The following is a 19,564-nucleotide window of genomic DNA, read 5'->3' as shown; positions in this document are numbered from 1 at the left end:
TTAATAGGCATTCAGGTTAACAGTTTATATGAAAGAGTAGAAACACAGAATACAACTGTAGTTTAAATTCCTATGTGTGAAATACACATCTAAAAGGATACATATCCACCACTGTCAGCAAAGCATATTTGCTTGGGTATGATAGCATGTTCAATTACTTCTGGGTCAAGATAGAGATCTTATTTGGCCAGCTAAAAATGCAGCAGACCAACCTTAGGTCAGGCTGGACTCACCTGCGGACATGCCTCAGTAGCTAAATGCTATTAACTGGTACGTTTACTGGTTATTCCCTACATTTAAATCCTCATTTCCTAAGCTTCAGGCAGATGAACTACTTGTATTCACAGTTTTGCATGCGATGCGCTAATCCCTGATTATTTATGTCCATACTTCATTTATTTGTACTTGCGTGCCATGGGGAAACTGTCATGGAGCAGCCTTGATGCCACCTGCATTCTCAATCACTCTTTCACGGGGCAGCCATGACACTGGGTCTCAAGGATCAATTTGTGGCCGTCAATACTTTTGATGCCCTCTGCACGCTGAATTTCATCATGGTGGGCTGTGATTGATTAGCATGATTATGCCAGGGAAATAGATGAACCCTTGCCTGATTCAAGTACTTGTTAATTAAAATCAATAAAACTAGTACTAAACAAAAACTGCTTATACAACAAGAGTAACTTGCAGACTTACACATGCACATGCATCTCAGATGTGACCTCTACAGTTAACTACCTGCAGCCCCATTACAGCTAGACCCGAAGACACATTCCTGTGTACCTTCTGGGGGAGGGCACGTGTGTGGGCTGTCACACTGGTAAGTATAGGGGTGTGCTGACCACACTTCACTTCAGAGTACCATGCATAGTGTACTTCATCAAAGTCCACTGATGAGGTGGAAGCTTCAGTGGTCAGGAAAATTAGTCAGTCTACTGGTGGCTGTTACTCCTGGGTCACTGAGAGGTATTTCCCAGAGCTTGCTTTGCTATGCTGGATTTATATTGCCAGTCTCCTGATTTGAGTATTACATGGGTCACCCAATCAAATATTCCTTATCTGTCATTACTGCTTTCACCGACTGTTTCTGGTTACTTCATCTTGTTACTTCTGGGTTACTGATGTCACTCATCTGCAGGCAAATGTTGTTTGCTTTCTTGTGCTAACCATGCTTAAGATCAGTCTGTTAGCGGGTGCAAAACGTGTAGCAGCATTATCCGGTGAAAGAAAGAGACTATGACTATGCAAGCATATATTACAGTGATCTTTTAATAGCCCAAGCACTGCAGTGGTCAAATCTGTAATTGTGCAAGTGCAGTAATATACGGTTATGGTAAGCTGTTGCAGAGAACCACGCCAGTCACATAGTTTAATCAGGATTGTTTTGTGAAAAAGTATATTTATTAACTTAAAAAAATACTGTCAGATAATTTCATTGGGTGTTCTCTAATTCTTCTCATGTCACAGAACCAGCTTTTTCATAGCTGTTCTTATAATGTGGTGCTTCTCACCTGAGTAATTTGATCTATGTTCCATTATTACAAAGTTTTTCTTATTACTGTTCCTGGCAACCTGATAATTCAGTTGAGTTACTTGTTTTATGTTGGTGATTGCAATTGCTTTCTTTAAATTTATGTTCTCTTATTTCTCTTGTAATCTTTAAAATAGATGAATTGGTCTTGAAAATTGGATAGTCTCCTTCTAGTAGTATCTACACTTTTTGTCAAGCCCTGTTTTACTTGCACTAAGGTTGTTACCAAACAAAATTAGCTATAAAGTGCCAGTGATATCACCATAATTCGATAGATATTTGTAACAAATAGTTGTTGAAGCATTGTATACAATACCCTTTAATGAACCTTTATTTTGTAGAGCAACTTGTCCTGGGATCACTGAATATATAGCAACTTACTAGATTGTACTAATAAAACATTAGTTATCAGCAAGTCACACTGTAAGGTTGTTGAAGGAAAACAGGGACCTCCTTTAGAGTTCCAAACTACTACATGGCGGTCACAGTAACTTGAGCACATGTGGATTTGTGTACCGCCTCACTGCAGCTACCCATGACAGACTCAGTGCCACCTTTAGATTGCATATAGGACTGCAGCAAAGCCAACCGGATGTATGGGCACCTTAGCTTCAGAATTGGGAGTGCAGAATTGCTCAGCCCGGTATCCGGTAATGGTGCATACAAAAGCATTATTTTTTATCACTGTTCAAGGAAGTGGGTCACCAATGCTTGTCTCTGGTCTTGTTTCTTGCCCTTGAAGCCTGGGTGTAACTTAGACACAGTGCTAGGTAGGTAGGCCCTTTAAAGTGCTAGGTAAGTAGGCCCTTTACCTTATCTGAAAGTGTTTCTTCTCTGGGTCTGCTGTCCAGATGAAACCCGAGCACAGGCCCGCACCCAGCACTCCAGAAATACTGGCAAGGTCACACTGTCAGACCCTGCTCCCTACAGTTGAATAAGCAATGGCCGTATTCTCTCTCTTTGTTGCAGGAGGTAGGCTGCTTGGCCCTGTTGTATCCTTGATACAGATATGTCTTAAATCTCTCCTGCCATGGCTTTTGAAGCCATATCTAGAAGACATGGGGTTGGGCCAAAAATTTAGTTATGTCTAAAAGCAGTTTCAGCATGATGATGTGCCACCTTTGTTTTTCTGATTTGAGCCAGGTAATGTCTGATATTTTTATTGAATAAAATATTCTAAAGTACATTCCTGTATTTCTTACTTGAATTGCATGTTACTGTTTTGTGCTTTGCTTATGCTTTGCAAAAATTTTTTGGTACCTTTTTGGCTTAATCATCTGACTTTGTAATGAGATAGAAAGCTACAACTGGTGTTCAAATGCGGAATTTGAAGTTTATAACTATGGAAAGGAGAAGCACCTTTTTTTGCAGTAGGTCTGGTACTATCGTTTTTAGAAGTACATTTGGGAGAGGGAGGAGGTGTTTTTCCACCCCTTCTTTAGTTTTCAAAATTACATTGTGAAGCACAAACTAATGCATAATCTGTGCAACTAACGGGAGAGAAGCAGGTGTCTGTGTGTATAGTGCTGGGATGTACAGAGCACGCAAGTAGTGGGTAAACAGCAGAAGATTGACAAGCAGATAGCAGCATGCTGACTGTTCACCTCTTCCAGCTGCTAAAACACTTGATGTGCAAAATGCATGAGAAACAGCAGGTCGTGACCTTTAGACTTGCGCTACATAGGGTGCCAATCTGGACTTGCGTACTCCTTGAATTACAGCTTCCCTTGTTTTCTCTAGCGCATGCGTAGTATATTAATTGTAGCTTATTAATTCTTAAACCCATAATTCCTCTTAACCCTGTCTCTCCCCTCCCTCCCTCACCCCCCCCCCCTTCCCCAAACCTTGCCATGGGCCAGTGCTGTGCAGTGCCTGGGACAGCCCAGTCACTTCCCTGCAAGGTTCCTGAGATTCCCCTTGTGGTTTGGGGATTTCAAGGTAATAAACATCTAATAACCTTGCTCCAGAGCTGCTGTTAACAACCTATTGCTACCACTGGGGCTTGCAGAACAATTCTAAGTTTCTCCTTTCCATCCGCTTGAGTGCACCCTATGGTCTTATATAGAGACAAGTGGGAATGACTAGATCTGAACTGACCAAAAGTTTAACATAAGACATTCTGCATAAATTCAGGCCTTTTAGTAACTCTTGTATCGGGTATTTGGTGGGCAACAAGCAATATATTTGCTAACAGCAGTGATGAAAGGCAGGAGTTAGTATTTCTGTCAGAAATAACAGACCTGATGACTGTAGGCCTAGCCACAGAAAGCAGTGCAACTGCAGGATCATAGCAGTACCATGACAACTTCTGGCCTCAGATTTCTGTAAATGTGGTAGTAACCTGTAGATGCTGTCCAGGCCACCTTATCAAAAATAAACTTTTCTTATTAAGCCAACGGTTCAGTTAGTAAGAAATGAAAGCTGATTTCAAAAAAAAAAAAAAAATTGATTGAGGCTTGTTGTATCAGCTGACTGTATGAGTTTAGAGAAACTGAGCACCAGAGGTCTCTAGTTTTTTTTCAGCAAAACTCTTATCTCTCTAAGACAGACTGTAGTTGTCGCATCTGTGCATTTCTGCATAGATGATTTAAGAGCAGCTGATGAGAACACCAAACCTGTCTGAGCGTCTGCGCTGTAACTGAGAGAGGATAATAAGTTCTAATCAGAAATCAGTCTATCGAGGAGAATTGATCGTCAATGTTTTGCCTTTCAAACTGCTTCAGGTTATAATGATACGTTAAAGAGCACAAAGAAAGGAGACACGAAGCATTCTTTATGCCTGATTAAAATACTTGCAAAGGGGCTTAAGCTGCGAGTGAGCCAGGGACGCTTGCCCTAACGGAAGGGAAAGCTCCAGAGATTCTAAACAAAGTTGTAAACCAACCTAACTCCTGTCTGCTTCTGAAGAACTCATCTGGAAGAGAGATAACTTTAAAAAACCAAGAAAGAAATAAAAACCCCACTAACTGGTTGTAACTATCATTTCAATTCTGAGTTCATTGAGCCCTTGCAGAAACCCTAAAGGGATAAAAGGGAGCTTTGCCGAAAAGTGTCTCTCCTATGCTAGTGCCTCTTTCCTCATTTGTGTGTGAATCCACACAGCTCCCTCTTGGTAACATGGAGTGGGCAACAACAGATTGGGAGACAAGAACGTGAGAGCAAAGTATGCGTGCGTAAGGCACTGGTGCAAGTGTTGATTAGGGATTCCAGTAAGAAAGACACTCTGTGGAGCTATTGATTAAAATTCCATTCATTCGAGATAACATGAGAAGGAAAAAGGGGATACCAAGGTTATCACCTTATGTCCCTCCAGATGCTGGGAACCCTTGAGTTGTACATGTCAGGCAGCCTTGTAGTTATGGCAGGACACACTGCGCAGATCGCGCCTGTGGTGAGGTTTGCCAGCATTATGGTCTTCAGAGCTTTTAAAGGATGTTCTTACAAGTAAACAACACTATTCCTCTTGCCTACTGTCAAACAAAAGCGTGTTCTATGAAAACATGCTGCTTTAGTTCAAGATGAGATGAGACATACAGGTGGAGTAATCGCCAGGTACCAGGTGGGAGGCGCATACAGGTTTTACTGTCACATTTTGTTGGCTAAGTTCATCTAGTTGTCAAGTGAAATGCACAGCATGGGCCTGTGTCTGCTTTGGTGAACTGCTGTGCAGCTCACTAACTCCTCGACATACAATAGTTTCCTGGTTAGGATCACTGCAGCATGTGAATGAATTACTCTACGCTGTCTGTTCTGGTAAGGGTTTCCCAAAAACTGGCAGCACTAAGAGGAAAGAAGCAAATTTTATCATTGTCAAAGATGGTTGTCATGTGTATTGAATAATATCCAGACTACCAAAAGTCTTCCAAGAAAAAGAGATTGAAGTAAAAAAAAAAAAAAAAAAAAAAAAGGCATGACGATATGTAACAAGGGGAAGAGAAGTGGTAACAGACCAACAGCCAAACCAGGTTTCACACTGTCAGAAGTCACGTCTTCAGTATTGTGACATCTGTCTAGGCCTCATGGAGCATCCTCCCTGTGGAATGTTTTAAGTAGCCTGCACCCAGCTACTGGACTTGATGGTGCAGGGTACAGCAAGTAAGGAGCCACACCTGGGGCGACCTTGTGGGGTATATTCTCGCTGATATGCGTGAACAGGAGAACCCAAACTCCCAGAAGGAGATACAGGCCTTCAGCGCTTTTCCTTAGGAGTTGGGGGGGGGGGGGGGAGTGTCTATATGCATAACTGTGAAAGTGTGTGGGGGATTGAAACTTTTTTGGAAACAGTTATAAACGGCTGTTCAGAATTGTGTAGGTTTATTAAGGTTTTTTTAAGTGTCTGGTATTGTGATTTATCTGTTGTACTGCTGATCTTGATCCCCTCTGTATATTTCATTGATTGCTGGTTAATTATGTGTTGTTAATAAAGTAATAAATCATCTGATTGGATTTAAACCATAAGAGTTGAGCAGGTTTTTCCTGTGCCACCGTCCATCCTAGGGAATACCGTGCCCAGCTTTGTAGAAAATGGGACAGGTGGGAGGTTCAGATTCTTCATAGTGTAGATGTGATATTAAGTTACTTTTGTAAATGGAACTGATCAAGCTCAAGAATTTTACCAGTTGCACCTTCTCTTTTAACGTATTATCTCTGTATTATTAGGACAAGGTAGTACAATCTTACTTTTTTTTCTGCTAAAGCAGAAGATAGTCTTTAAGCAGACGTGGGTTGAAATCTGAGTTGACTCTCTTGTTTTTTCAGACGTTTTATGAAACGTTATATATATTATGAAGTATTAGGTGTTTTTCCAGGTGTATTATGAAATGATAATGATTCAGAAGTATCTTGGTGGTGTGGAACCTTGTACCCTTCCTATTAAATGTTGAATTGGTAGCCGGTGTGACGATCACTATGGTTTCTGAATGCTTTCTTCCTAGTTCCATACCCAAAAATACAAATTACCCCACACCTAAGGTAGATAGCACTACCAGTCTTCTCTTTATATTATCTAATAGAGTTTAGTTGGTTAAATTAGGATCTTAAAGATAGAAGAGCTCTTAAAGCATTAAAATGTAATTAATTTGGGGGAAATAAAAGTTAGAGGACAGTTCTCATTCAGATGTCATTCACTGGGTGTCTCTCCTTTCCCTGTCTATGTACCTTCAATGAATAGTTGGCAGTGGGCTGTTTAGTAGTTGTTGATGATTTTTGAGGCTTCAGTGGCCAAGAAGAGAATGTAGCAGGTGAAAGAAGAATACCATAGGCATTTATGAAGAGTCTTTTTAACTTTTGGAAGCTCATTCTGATACTGATCTCAAATGTTCTTCGAAGTGCTCTCTGGTGAATATCCCTTTATTTATATTTTGCTGATTTGAAATTTTATACAGTATTTTTTGGTTGTGAACACAAATGCAACCTTAACATTGTCTTAATCCACCTAATAATGATAAACTAAGCTGGTGTTCCTCATCTATATGTTTTTTAAAGCGACAACTGAATTTTACTCTTAGCTAACTTGTTTAGGTTTGATAGACTAAGTTTTTTATTGCATGTGATCAAAATTTTTTTTGTTTGTCTAACAAGGATTTTATAATTACTGCTGGCTGGCATTTTAGTCTTGTTTATACATTCCAGAAATATAATTTAGTTCTTGGAATGTTTCACATTACTTCCAAAGCTACCTAAGCCAATGAGGTAATTTGTTTTGTCCTCTGATTATTTTTCAGGAAATATCCAGTGTAATATTGGCAAATATCTGAAATCTTCAGCTTGGATACAAAAGCCTATGTTCTCATCAAAGATTCATACATTACTGTAAGTATTGCTTCAGTGCTGCTGTTGAAACTGGATGATTTGTGCTGTTGCCTTGTGGGTGGTGGTGTTGGGATTTTTTGTTGTTGCTGTTTTTTTACAATTTCATTTGGGACTTCATTTCCTTGTTTTATTTTGTATTGATGTAATCTTAGAGTAGAAAAAGTACAGGAGAGAGTGAAAGGTGATACAGGTATCTTTGAACAAATCTTGATAATAATAGCTGAGCAATCAGCTGGAACATTTTGACTTTGTGGCTCTTACAGGCTGTATCTGGGTTATGCTTCTAATGCTGAGTTTGAAATCAGGAGACACTTAAAATCTATGAGAGCCCATGAAAGAGAGTCAGGAGCTTTGGGTGATCTGTGAGAAATTACCTGAAACATTTTGTTTAGAAATTAAGTCTAGAACCCTGCATGAGGGGATGGTGGGTTTGACTGTACTGAGAGGAACTTACCAAGATGAAAACAATATTCCTTCTTGTAGGTAGTCTTGCTGTTTTTATGCTTTCTGATTTAGAATCCTGAAAAAATGTTTGGCCTGAAGAAGCTGGCTCTAACAATTTTCAGAGGTAACATGCTCGCCCATTTGGGCTCGCTGGTAATCAATGTCCTGGTCTAAATGTCTAAATTATGGAATATAACACATCAAGAGGTCGAGGTCTGCAAACTTGTCACCTCCTGGGGATGTACTCACTGCAGCAGTAGAGATTGCAATGCTATCTCCAAGCTTCATGGCTTTGGCCTGCTGAGTAACTTAATGCTATGTCACAAAATTAGGAATGGTTTGCTGCAGTTACCTGTTGTTAACTGCAGTCAGACTCATGAGTCTCCAAAATAGTAATTGCCCAAATTTCAGGGAGGAGAAAATGACATGTAAAATAAAAACGATCAGGATACAGTTTCATGAGAGATCTGTAGTGAACCCATGTTCATTTTCTTCCTCCTTTTGTCATATTTTTTCGTATTTGGAGGCATACCCGTGTTTTATTCTGTAGGTGCTTATGTTTGGGGCTTAAGGATTGCTTATTATAACATCTGGTATACAAATACACTGTTTTTTCCATCCTTTTGGGAGGAGAAGGTAAACGTAGCAATCTATCATTAAATTCAGAAGCTGAACGATAACAAGATTTGGGGAATAATTTGAGGATTCTGTTATTCGCTAGACAGTCAACAGAATTCTTTGTTGCCAGTCAACTTCACTGTGTTCTAATTTATGCAACTTGACATTGACAATGCTCATATCCACAGGAAAGGACAATGAGGTTGCTGTTGTGTCTAGCAGTTTAAGTCAAAACAGTTCTGTTCATAATGCATAATACATTACTTGCTGGCAAGTGAAATAGGAAATAGATCAAAGTTTGACTTTATTTTTTTAGATTTTTGGTTTTTGGACTGAAGAAAAAGAAATCTAGAAAAGATGGACTGGAATGTAGGACCACTCCAGAATGCTGATGCACAGAATAACTTGCAAAGTCAAGAAGCGTGTTATACTCAGGTGCTTTCTAATGCACATGCTTTTCCTCAAGCAAATGCATATCCCTCTGAGAATGCATGCAGTTATACTGGAAATAACCAAATGATGTATCTGCCACCTAGCAGTGTAAATATTGCCTTTGCTTCTGTAAATGCTGAAGGATACAAAAATTCCGATCAGACCTTTCCAGGAGCATCTGTAGCTGGCAGTGGCTTTGTTACCTCAGAATATTCAGTGGATGGGTGTCCACCTTCCAATGTACCATTAGCAACAAGACCTCCTAATCAGGCATCCCGTGTGCAGACACAGATAACTCGAAATCCTTGGCGAAACTCTAAGGCATATGTTTATTCCCGTAGAAAGTTACCTCCCCTACTTCCTCGAATGAACTCTGGAAATAATGTACAGAACATACCTCAGGAACCTCAGAATCAGTATGTCACCACAAATGGTTATACTGTGCAGCCACAAATACCACAGCTTAATTCTATGAGAACTACAATATTATATCAAAGTAACCGGGAGTGCGTTAATGTTTCAAAGGCAGGGTGTCCACCACTATATAACATTAACTGCCCTATTTCTTCTCAAGGCATTCCAGTACCCATCAATCAGTCATCCAGTCAATATGCTCGTTCACAGAACAATTCTTTGTCCCTTGGTACATCTGGACAACATGTCCAAAAACAAATATGTTATCCCAGTAATCAGTTTCAAGTTTCACACTCTCAGAGTCAAAATACTACTGTAAATGTACAACTGCAACAATATGTACCAAGTCAGATAGGATCGGAAGCTCATAATGGATGTTCTGCACCATCTTTGTTGCCTGCCAACGGTGATCCAAGAACTGCAGCACAATCTTTGCTAGGTGTTCAACAGGCAGTTCAAAATGTGTCTAACGGGTACACCTTAAACCATCAGAAGCGCCCATCAGATCAAAAAAACGTTCCTTGTTTTAACAGTGCTCAGCAGTACTGGCAGAAACAGCAGTCTGGAGAAGTCGGTCAATCAGTTAGAAACGTCTGTAATTTGAGTGGAAATGTGACAGCAAATCAATCTTTTAATGAAATGTCTACACCATCTACTGGCATTTCCAAAGAACTGTATAATATCGTGCAAGAAATAGCAACTATTCCTTCAGTGGCAACTTCAAAGCCACCAAATGATACTGCGTCAGTTCAAGAAAGCCTGGCTACTAATGTAATGAAAGTGCCTATTAATTCTCAAATGTCTTCACTAACGGACAGTGGAACAAAAATTACAAAGGATAGACTAGCTTGGGAAGCTCATAGACTGCTCTCTATTAAAAAAAAATGCCTCCTACTTGAAAGGATGTTTCATTACAAAAAAAACCTTTTAGCAGCTTCAGAACATGACAAAAGTGCTTCCGCGCTTACTCCATGTAATCAAAATACTCTGCCTAATTTTCTTCCCCATGGGCCCAATCAAAATGTAGCACCTCTCCTGTCTGAAACAGCGAGGAGTCAGCAACATTTGATTCTTAACTCTTCTCCCGAAGAAAGAAGCGACAAAAGCATGACCAATGTTGACAACAGAGGATTAGAGAAGACTCAAAGTAATCATCAGATGGAGCAGGGAAGCTTTTCGTCAAGCTCCCTTCCCACTTCATCTCAGAGTAAACTCCCAGTTCTATTAAATAATCCTGAGAGAGCTCCCATCTTGGAACAAAAGGATGTATCAGCTTTGGCCTCTTCTCAAAAAACTTTGACGTCCTCTAACAATACTTCATGCTATAGTCAAACTGATAGCTCTTTCAGAATTGTAGGAAAGAACGTTCCTGCTACTCCTGAGAACTCATCATTTCTTCAGTTTGTGTTGAGCAGCACAAATGCTTTGAAAGAGAAGAGAGCTGGTGCTACTGCAGATAAAATACTGACAAGTCTCCTGTGTAATGAAAAACCACTGGTAGATGTAACGGGCTCAGATGGAAGCTTATTAAAAGACACTACTGAGAAGAACGTAGAAAGTTTGAAAGATGAGCAGGCGTTTATAGTTCACACAAACCGTCCTGTATCAGAAGCAATGGGATCTGATGGAACGAATTTCCAGAATGGTGTAGCGCAGAAAAAACCACCGTTTACTGAAAATACATGTTCTGAACAGAACAATTGTACTTACTCTGTGGAAGAGCTCACTGCATGCCTTGGCTTGTGGAGAAAACGTGCTTCAGAACCTGTGGACGCTCAAAATAGCCCGTCAAATGAAAGCCCCACAGCAAATCCAATTTCACTGTTACCTTACAGTCAAAACACAACAAATAGAGAACAAAATAATGTTTCAGTTAGTACAAATGAAGCAATTTTGCCTTTAACAACTGTTTCGGTAGGACAAAACCATGATACATTGTGTTCCAATTTGATAAAAAGTTTTGAACTCCAAGTAGCAGTTGTCTCCCCTTTAGTACTTTCTAAACAGAGAACACAAAGTGAAGAGGCAGACAAATTTCCAACATCTTCAGATGTAACCTATCCAGTAATTGAAGCAGGAAGCATATGCAGCTTGCAAGAAGAAGGGGAAAATGTTTTAACTGTGGTAAATACTGATAAGGGAACAAGGGAAACTGTTCCTTCATCACCTGATGACTGCGTTCCAGTACAGAAAGTGGACTTAAATTTGCAACACACCAAATCAGCTGATGGTAATGGAATTATGAAAAACAGCATGAACGTAAGTGATGCATGTGATAAAAAGCAAAGGCAAGTTAGCCAGTCTTTGCAAGAGGCCAGAGAAAATCTGCAGCTTAGTTTACCAGACAAGTCGTCTTTTCCTGAATTGGGTGTGAATTCTTCTAGTCAAATCTTTCAAGAAGTTATGAGAGACCATAAGGACGAGCAAGCTGTGTTAGAGCCAGGAAATACTTCCAGAGCAGTGTTGGAAGATGATGTGTTTCATATTTCTAGTGTATGTTCTCTTGTTGAAGGTGATGTATTTTATAATCCACAAATAGCAAGTATGTTCAGCTCAGGCCCTGTGACAAATATATTAAATAATGGTAGCTCATTAGAAGGAAATGCATCTGGCCCAAAGCAAAAGGAACAACAGCTGGATTCGTATAAAGATGATTTAGAATTGAGAGAGAACATCCTCCAAGGGGAGGGCTTTCTGCAGGCAACATTAGAAGAATTGTCAGGCTGCACAAATAAAGCAGATAAGATTTTGAATGGTATCACAATTAGCAGTTCTGAGAAAGCAAGCAGTGGAAGTTCTCCTAAAACACTCTCTACCTCAGAACAAAAAATGTCAGTAAACGCATCTTGCAAGCGTCCTGAAAATGATTTGGAAATTCTTGCTAGTATAAACCAGGAGTTAACTCAAAACTCACCAGGTCCATCAGTCGATCTAATTGCTGAAACAAACATGTTCACTGTTACAAGAGACAGCAGTAAACAAGATGACGCGTCCAGTAAAAGTAGTATAGATGAGGAGACAAACCTTTTTGGAGGAGAACCTATTAAATGCCTAAATAACCAGCTGACTGAACTTGTGAAAGAGTTTCCATATGGCATTGAAGGTGCTGATATGCTAACAAAAGATCCAGTACAAAGTGATTCTGTGGCTGAGTGGATAGAGAATCAACCTCAAAAAGAGACACAAACTTGTAACAAAAATTCTGACCCAATAGATCAGATACAAATTACACTCTTAAGGTCTGAACAGATGCAAGAACTGTTTCCTGAACCCAGCCAGCATTCCTATAGCGAAAGCCATAAAGCAACAAGTCAACAGTCAGAAAAGGATTCAAGTGAGAAAGAGAACCTTGAAAGTAGTATTCAGTCTGATCAGAGTCTATGCAAGGAAAAAGAAAAAACAGACGAAACCTTAAACCCCAGAAGAGAAAAAAAAACTTATTGTTGTTTAATGGGTTGGTTATCTGTAGAGTATGAAATGCCACAATGCTCCTGTAAGTCTAAAATATCTGATTCAGAAAAAAATCATAGTAATCTTCAAATTCCGGAAGCTGAAAATGCCAGCTCTAAAGAGAGAGAGGAAAACAACAGTAAATCTGGTTCCAAAACAAAGATGAACTGCGCAGTGGGAAACCTGCCGACTGAAAATTTTCAAAATGGCATTGGCAAAAATAGAAAAGGTGTACACAAATACACCTCTGTAATGAACAGAGAAGCTAAAATGAAGGTGAGTAATAAATATGAACCACTTGCAACGCAACAGGAACAAATTAAACCACTTAATTCCTCTGAAAAACAAGACCTTGATAAATTGAAAAGAAGCAGCTGGAAGGAAGAGTTGCAAATCTATAGAAGAACCCCCTCATTGGGGAAAGAATTTCATTCTGCCAGAAAAGATTATGAGAACGTTTCCAAAGAGGAATTGTTGTCACGAAAAGCTGGTTGTGCAGATGCAGACAATATGATGTTGCCCAAAAAGAAAGAGAGAATTTTTAAGATGGAGTCTCTTTCAAAAGATAAAACTGAAATAGGTGTGGCTGTGAAACCCAAAACAGACATTCACAAATTTAAAAACTCAGAAACTGTTGAAATTAAGCACTCTGAAGTCCATCAAGGACATAAAAATAAAACCTGCGAAGAGAACTCGAGTGAAGAACAGAACTGCAGGAAAGAAAAGGACATACTTGGAAAAGATGTAGGAATCAATATGAGAGGGAAGGTAAAGTTATCAGTGGAAATAAAACACAAAAAGCTGAGTAGTTATCGTGCTGATGCTGTTAAGTTCCCAAATTTTGGCAATGTAGACTTAAAGTCAAGAAGCCACAAATATTCTCAGCATAAATCTGTAAAAGCTCTTCCTTCACAGGAGAATTCATACAAACGGAAGAGGAAAGAAAATATGATTGGAAAGAGAGACCCTAAAAAAACAAAGTTGGAAGACGAAAGACTAAAGCAGTCTGAAGCAAAGAATTCCAAGCAGCTTTCACATAATCACATGATAAATACTGACAAGACTAAAAAAACGAATGGAGAAAATGGCTGGAAACGCAAGAGCTCATTAGTAGATCACTCTGTCCTTAAACTACAGAGGAAAAGGGGCCGATCTTCTATCTCTAAAAGCTACTTTTCAAACAAAGAGAAACATCTCGATAGTCAGAACAAAGACAAATGTTCTGAGAAAGTGTTTTCTGACAAAAACCTGCTATATTTGAATAGAAGAAATAACAGATTAAAAATGTACCTTCAAAAGGAACCGAAAAAACACTATCTGAATAGAGTTGCCTTTAAACGTACTGCACAGGAAAGCATATATCTGACCAAATTAGAGACATCACCTGTCAGACCTGTCTGGCACATGAAGTCCGAAGTGTCACAGAACAGCCCAGATCAGAAAAGAGAGGCTTCTCTCTCAGAAGATGAAAAATCACACAAACTGCAAGTACTTGAATTTAAACTATGTCCAGAGATACTGTTCAAAAATCCAGCCACTGATGAAGAAATCTCAGCTACAAAGAATACCCTGGAAAGAGAGAAATCTGTTGTGGCAGGTATGATGTATATATATGATTTTCCTCCCGCTTTCAAAACAGTGTAGGCACTGAGTAGTTCAGAGTAGGCTGAGAGTCCTGAATTCAAGTTGAATAGCGGTATGTAAAACCAAGGGTCATTTGCTAGTATTTTTATCTATCTTGATAATTAATTTGTTTCCCTACATAGTTAAGAAATCAATACAAGTAAAAAAGTAAATTTTTTTTTGTGTTCATGTTATACAAAACTACAGACAATGAAAATCTGGGGCTGTAGAATTTGAAGGCTGAAATTGTTCAGGTATCTTTCTTACTCTAGCTGTGTGTTAGACTGATGAAGAATGCAATATCCTTCAACTTTTGTTTTATTGCTTTATCTTAAATTTTACAGAATAAAGTTAGGGTAGTTCAGAACACTGTAGTCTCAAATAATTTTACAAGGAGGCTTTCTAACCTACTTCTAGAAGATAGCCGGGCTTGTTTGTATTGAACAGATCCCCTTGGCATTGTTACTGAAGGTGATCTTTGATTCGTATTCAGTATTAGCCTGGTTACGTATAGATCTGGCTGGGTAGACAGAGGAGGGAGAGATCTTTTGAGGTGGTGAGGAAGGGAGAGCGTGATGAGGAAGGGAGAGCTCTTGGCCAAACATCTTGTGCGCTCCTTTCTCATTGTTGCAACACTTAGTCTCTCATAACATTTGCCATCTTTGGTTAAAGCCTTCCTCTTCCTCTTCTCCCTCTGCCCAATCTTTAGATGTTGTAACAGGTGCATTGTGAAGCATATAGATGTTGCACACGATTTGATTTTAAAATAAAAATTTAAGCGGAACATAGAAGCCTTTGCAGTCGTGTTCACACTTGCCTCTTGCGTGTGCTAATACATATGTTAGTACTTATGCTAAATAGAGACCAATGCTTGTGCTACAGGAACCTCAAAAAGAACAATGAAACTTTTCAATTTTGTTTTAGGTCTCAAGAGTAAAAAAGAAGATTGGTTAAAATGTGATTCAGTGAACGAAAGAAAACTGGAAGGGACCTCTACAGGTGAAATGACTTGTGATTATCCATTTCAAAATAAAAATTAAATACTCTCTACTTGGTTTTAAGTGTTCCTTTATACCAGCAAATCTTAATGAAATATTTCAGTTCGTTCTTTACTAGTTCTGCTGCCCAAACGGATACTATCAAGTAGATGCATGTGAGTTTCAAAGATTTGTGGAGACTTTTAGTAACACAAGAATGCATTAATGTGTTTTCCTGCATTCATGTGTGCAGTTGAGTCAAAGGTAGTACCGGTGACAGTATTCGACTACAAGTTAAAAACGTAGGCAAAACCCAAGCTTGTTACGTCGTACTTCAAAATATACGAAGTTTTAAAAATGTACAAAGGTTTAAAACGTAGGAAGTAATATAACAAAACTTAGTGTTAGACTATTAAAACAAAGTGATTATCTTTTTTTTGGCTTTGTCAATAAGGTGACACTGTCTGCTCCTGCACCCATGCTCACAAATATTGGGACATATGTGTCCTAGTATTCTGGACAGAATTACTCCTATCTGACATAGAGGAAAAGGAGTGCCAGCTACTGCATCCTCCGGTTTCCTCTTGACTGGCAACGACAAATTGTTTTTGGACAGGTCTTTTATACCCTTTATGGTCAATGGTTACTATGGTGTCATCTCTCACCGCAGTCTTGCTTGTTTCATCCTTGTAAATTTTAGGCAGTTACTGCCCATTGTTTTTGTTTCTTTGCTTTAAGTTTCTTTCTCACCATAGTCCATTTTGTTGTTACTCTAACAGTAAGAGAAATGGTGCACTCAGTGTGCTGTAACCTTGTTACCATCCTCTTGTTACCAGAATGCAGGTCTTCTGCTGACAAGTCTGTATTGTGGCCTTGATGCAAGCAAACATTTTTCAGTGTTTACCAGTTTTTTATTGCTCTTAAATGTGTCCTTGGCTATCAGTGCCTGCCATTCTTTTAACTCTTCCTCTTTTGTTTCTTCTCTTACTTTGACAAATGCGTGTTTCCATTCACACTTCTCTTAATGTTCTTTGGAAATCTCTTATACGAAGACACCTGGCATTACCAGTTAGTGCTTGAAAGATGCATTGGAGATGCAATTAAATTTGATGTGATTTGTACTTTAGAGAGTTTGTGGCATCCTTTTCGATAGTGGGAGGGCCTTAAATATCACATGCATAAGCACTAAAGTCATATGGAACTTCCAGACTTTTCGATTAACCTGCTGCTTTATCTGTCTTTCAGTTGAGGACAGTATTCCACTTGATGCAGCTATACAAATCCTGGAAGGAGATGGTGAGGCTCTTCACGTTCCAATGAAGGACTCAAAAGAGATGTTTCAAACCTACAGGAAAATGTATCTGGAAAAAAGATGCAAAAGCCTAGATAGCATTCCTGTGTCATAGGTCTCTCTTGATATCACTGGAAAAAACTGCCAATACCAAAATATGTGGTTTTTCCTATTTACTTCATGTTTGTGAATGATTGTAAAAAATTATATATAAACTCTTGATGTTGGCAGATTTTTTTCTCTATCTGCCTCATATCTGTAAATGACTGAAATTTCACTTATACATCCTGTATTTGTTGCACAAATAGGGTTTGGTGCTGAAAATGTCACTGTCAAATGTATTATCCCTTTTTGGCCTTTTTTTTTTTTTTTTTTTTTTTTTTTTTAAATACAGGAGTTAGTTGACTCCTTACAAGAAGAAGAAACAAAAGCACACAAACCTCAAAATTATCTGAATTGTGATAGTCTGTTTCTTTCCTGATTCTGGAAAACTTCTACTTGTGATGTTTTCCATTGCTGGCAGTGGAAAAATATTCCTAGTGGAAAGGGATTGCAGTGGATTCACAAGCATTACATCTTTGTTTTCTGCTTATGATAGCCTGATTATCGTACCTCTAACAAGGCTTTATTTTTTTTTTTGTAGAAGCATTTTTTTTTTTTAACCTTAGAGTACTAAAATAAAACCCTAAAGTTAAACATACAGGCCAGGGGATACCATGAAGTATTTATGCTGCTATCTAGTTTTATTATGTTTATTTTCATAAAGCTTGCAGAAATTGAACTCTGAATTCATCATCTGAACACAATGCTCTAGACTGATGGTTGGCTGAAGAGTTTTCTTCCCTCGTTTTTTGTGTCTGTCTCAGCTTTTTTTTTTTTTGCTTTTGAAACAAAAGCACAATTGTTGAGGTAAAGGGAGTTTAATTTCAGTTTTGTCTAGACTCTTGCTAACTTAACAAGGCTGTAATTAATTTCTTTGTTTATAAACTATGTTAGCTAATGTTTGACTACAAATTCACTGTGACATAAGAGTTATATTTGTTGCTGGATTTCTTTTGTTTAAGTGCCTTTTCATTATTGTTCAGAATTTTGAATTGAATCATATTTTTTCAGAATTGTGGTATTTGATTCTTTTTATCTGTTTAAACCTTTATACGGAAAGTAAAAACTGTAGATACTTCCTTGACTGATTTTTATACCTGCAATAAACTTTTGAGGGCTATTCCTTGCCTTTTTTAGTATAAAAAGTAGCTAATTGTTTATTGCAGTTAGTTAGAGATTTAAGATATTCCTACAGATGTAAAGCAGTTTTAAAATAATTAAGTGCCAGATCTTCTTCCTTTAAAAGGTTTCATAGATAAAACAGAGAACAGGACTTGAGTCCGAGTTTTTGTCAATGAGCTTGTAACAGCATGTACTTATACCTCCAAAACCATATCAGGAATGTCTCTTCAGCGTCTGTCTTTTCTGCTTTGACTTGGAGTTATGAATTGGTGAATTAGCATCAGAACTCAGAAAGCCTTCAGTATTACACCATTCCGGAAGAGGCACACTTGCAGGGATCTTAGATGCAATTACCCAGTGGATTATAACATTTATAATTCAGCATACAGATAGATCTGGGAAATTATAAACTAGCTTTTTTTAAAGAAGGCAAAAACAATTATCTCCTTCCATCATGTGTATGTTCCTTTTTTTTTTTTTTTTTTTTTTTTTTTAAACTAGGGACCTATTTGGGTCGTATTTAACTCTCCACCTGTCTGGCAAGTAAGATGTCCTAATAACTTGCAAACTTACCCAGCTATTAGTTGATGGGGAATGTTGCCACTGGAGAATTTTGTAACAGCATTGGCAACTCTAAGAAGGGTTTGTTTTCCATTTTCTTGGGAACTTAGCACCTGTATTACACTGTCTGTATCAAAGAAGATTCATGGTAGCTTCAAGTGTACAGTGTGAATAATATATAATTCCTGTTGAGAATTTAATTTAGGGTTTCGTTCTGCTTAATAATATATGAAGCTGACTTAAATGACTGAGTGGAGCCTTTTCACTAGGAAGTTATTCAATCCGTTGGCCCGTGATAATTGTACTCTAAGTATCTGCAGAAGTAAGTATCTGCAGAAGCCCATGCACTGACCCTGTGCACCCAATAAATGAGAATGTCAGGTTTGAGTCCCAGTGCATACAGCTGCATCTTCTTCCTCATTTATACCAAGGAGTGAATCTTGGCGCGATGACCCATGTTTGCAAGGTGACTTGTGTATATGCTGTTTCTATAGGGCTAGGAACAAATTTTTGCTTGGTGGTTCATATGTTGACTCCGTAGCTCTCCTATAAGCCTTTGCACTTACACACGACTGGCCTTTAGCCTGTGCTACCCTTATTGCATAATTGCTACATGCACCTGCATAATAAAAGGACTGTGCCAGATGCTCTTACTGAATTGCCATTTCACCTGCTCCCTATGTTGCTGACTGAGACCATGATGCTAAAGTTGGCCCTTGGTAAGACACCTGCATCCATCTAGATGTGGCTGTTGGGAAGAAACTAGTGCCATGTTGCTTGGAGAAAACTGACAAATGTCAACACGGGCGACATTCACTAGCAATGGAGATATCTGTCATGGGTCTGATGTTTGGTCCTTGTCTTACTTGTCCCCTGTAGTGTAAAGGAGGTTAGGAACTTGATATGAATGTCACCAGTGGGCTTACTTTATACAACCTTTGATGAATGATCAGCTGGGTGCTCTCAGAGCACTAAAAAGGCTTGCCCACACCCCGTTCCCATGGACTCAGGAGCTCCATTTAAGCTCAGACCTGGACCTTCAATCCCTGCCTGAGCTGTGTCATAGGTGTACGTGCCTCCAGCTCTGTTGCAGCCATGGCTGGCTATGGACCTACATGTTGATCTGGACTCTGGCTTGCAGATTGTTTTCCTGGTCTGATCTTGAGCATACCTTGTTGCTATTGACCT

The 19,564-nt window shown here is 38.9% G+C and overlaps 1 protein-coding gene across 5 annotated transcripts in view; it reads left to right on the top strand.

Moving 5' to 3' along the window:
• The window catches only part of RESF1 (retroelement silencing factor 1), a 61,422-nt gene extending 43,651 nt beyond the window's left edge, over window positions 1-17,771 (top strand). For 3 of the 5 annotated variants that reach the window (XM_068946122.1, XM_068946096.1, XM_068946090.1), the window contains 4 exons: window positions 7,255-7,342; window positions 8,721-14,297; window positions 15,248-15,322; window positions 16,546-17,771. In XM_068946122.1, the coding sequence (XP_068802223.1) occupies window positions 8,762-14,297; window positions 15,248-15,322; window positions 16,546-16,706 (5,772 nt within the window). In that variant the 5' untranslated portion in view covers window positions 7,255-7,342; window positions 8,721-8,761 and the 3' untranslated portion in view covers window positions 16,707-17,771. Of the gene's footprint in view, window positions 1-7,254; window positions 7,343-7,825; window positions 7,911-8,720; window positions 14,298-15,247; window positions 15,323-16,545 lie in introns of all 5 variants that reach the window. The other 2 variants (XM_068946101.1, XM_068946112.1) reach the window with 2 other exon arrangements.
• Window positions 17,772-19,564: the final 1,793 nt, after the last annotated feature.

The sequence above is a fragment of the Struthio camelus genome, chromosome 1, assembly GCF_040807025.1.
Source record: "Struthio camelus isolate bStrCam1 chromosome 1, bStrCam1.hap1, whole genome shotgun sequence".
Lineage (NCBI taxonomy): Eukaryota > Metazoa > Chordata > Aves > Struthioniformes > Struthionidae > Struthio > Struthio camelus.
This window is presented reverse-complemented; position numbering and strand designations above follow the sequence as displayed.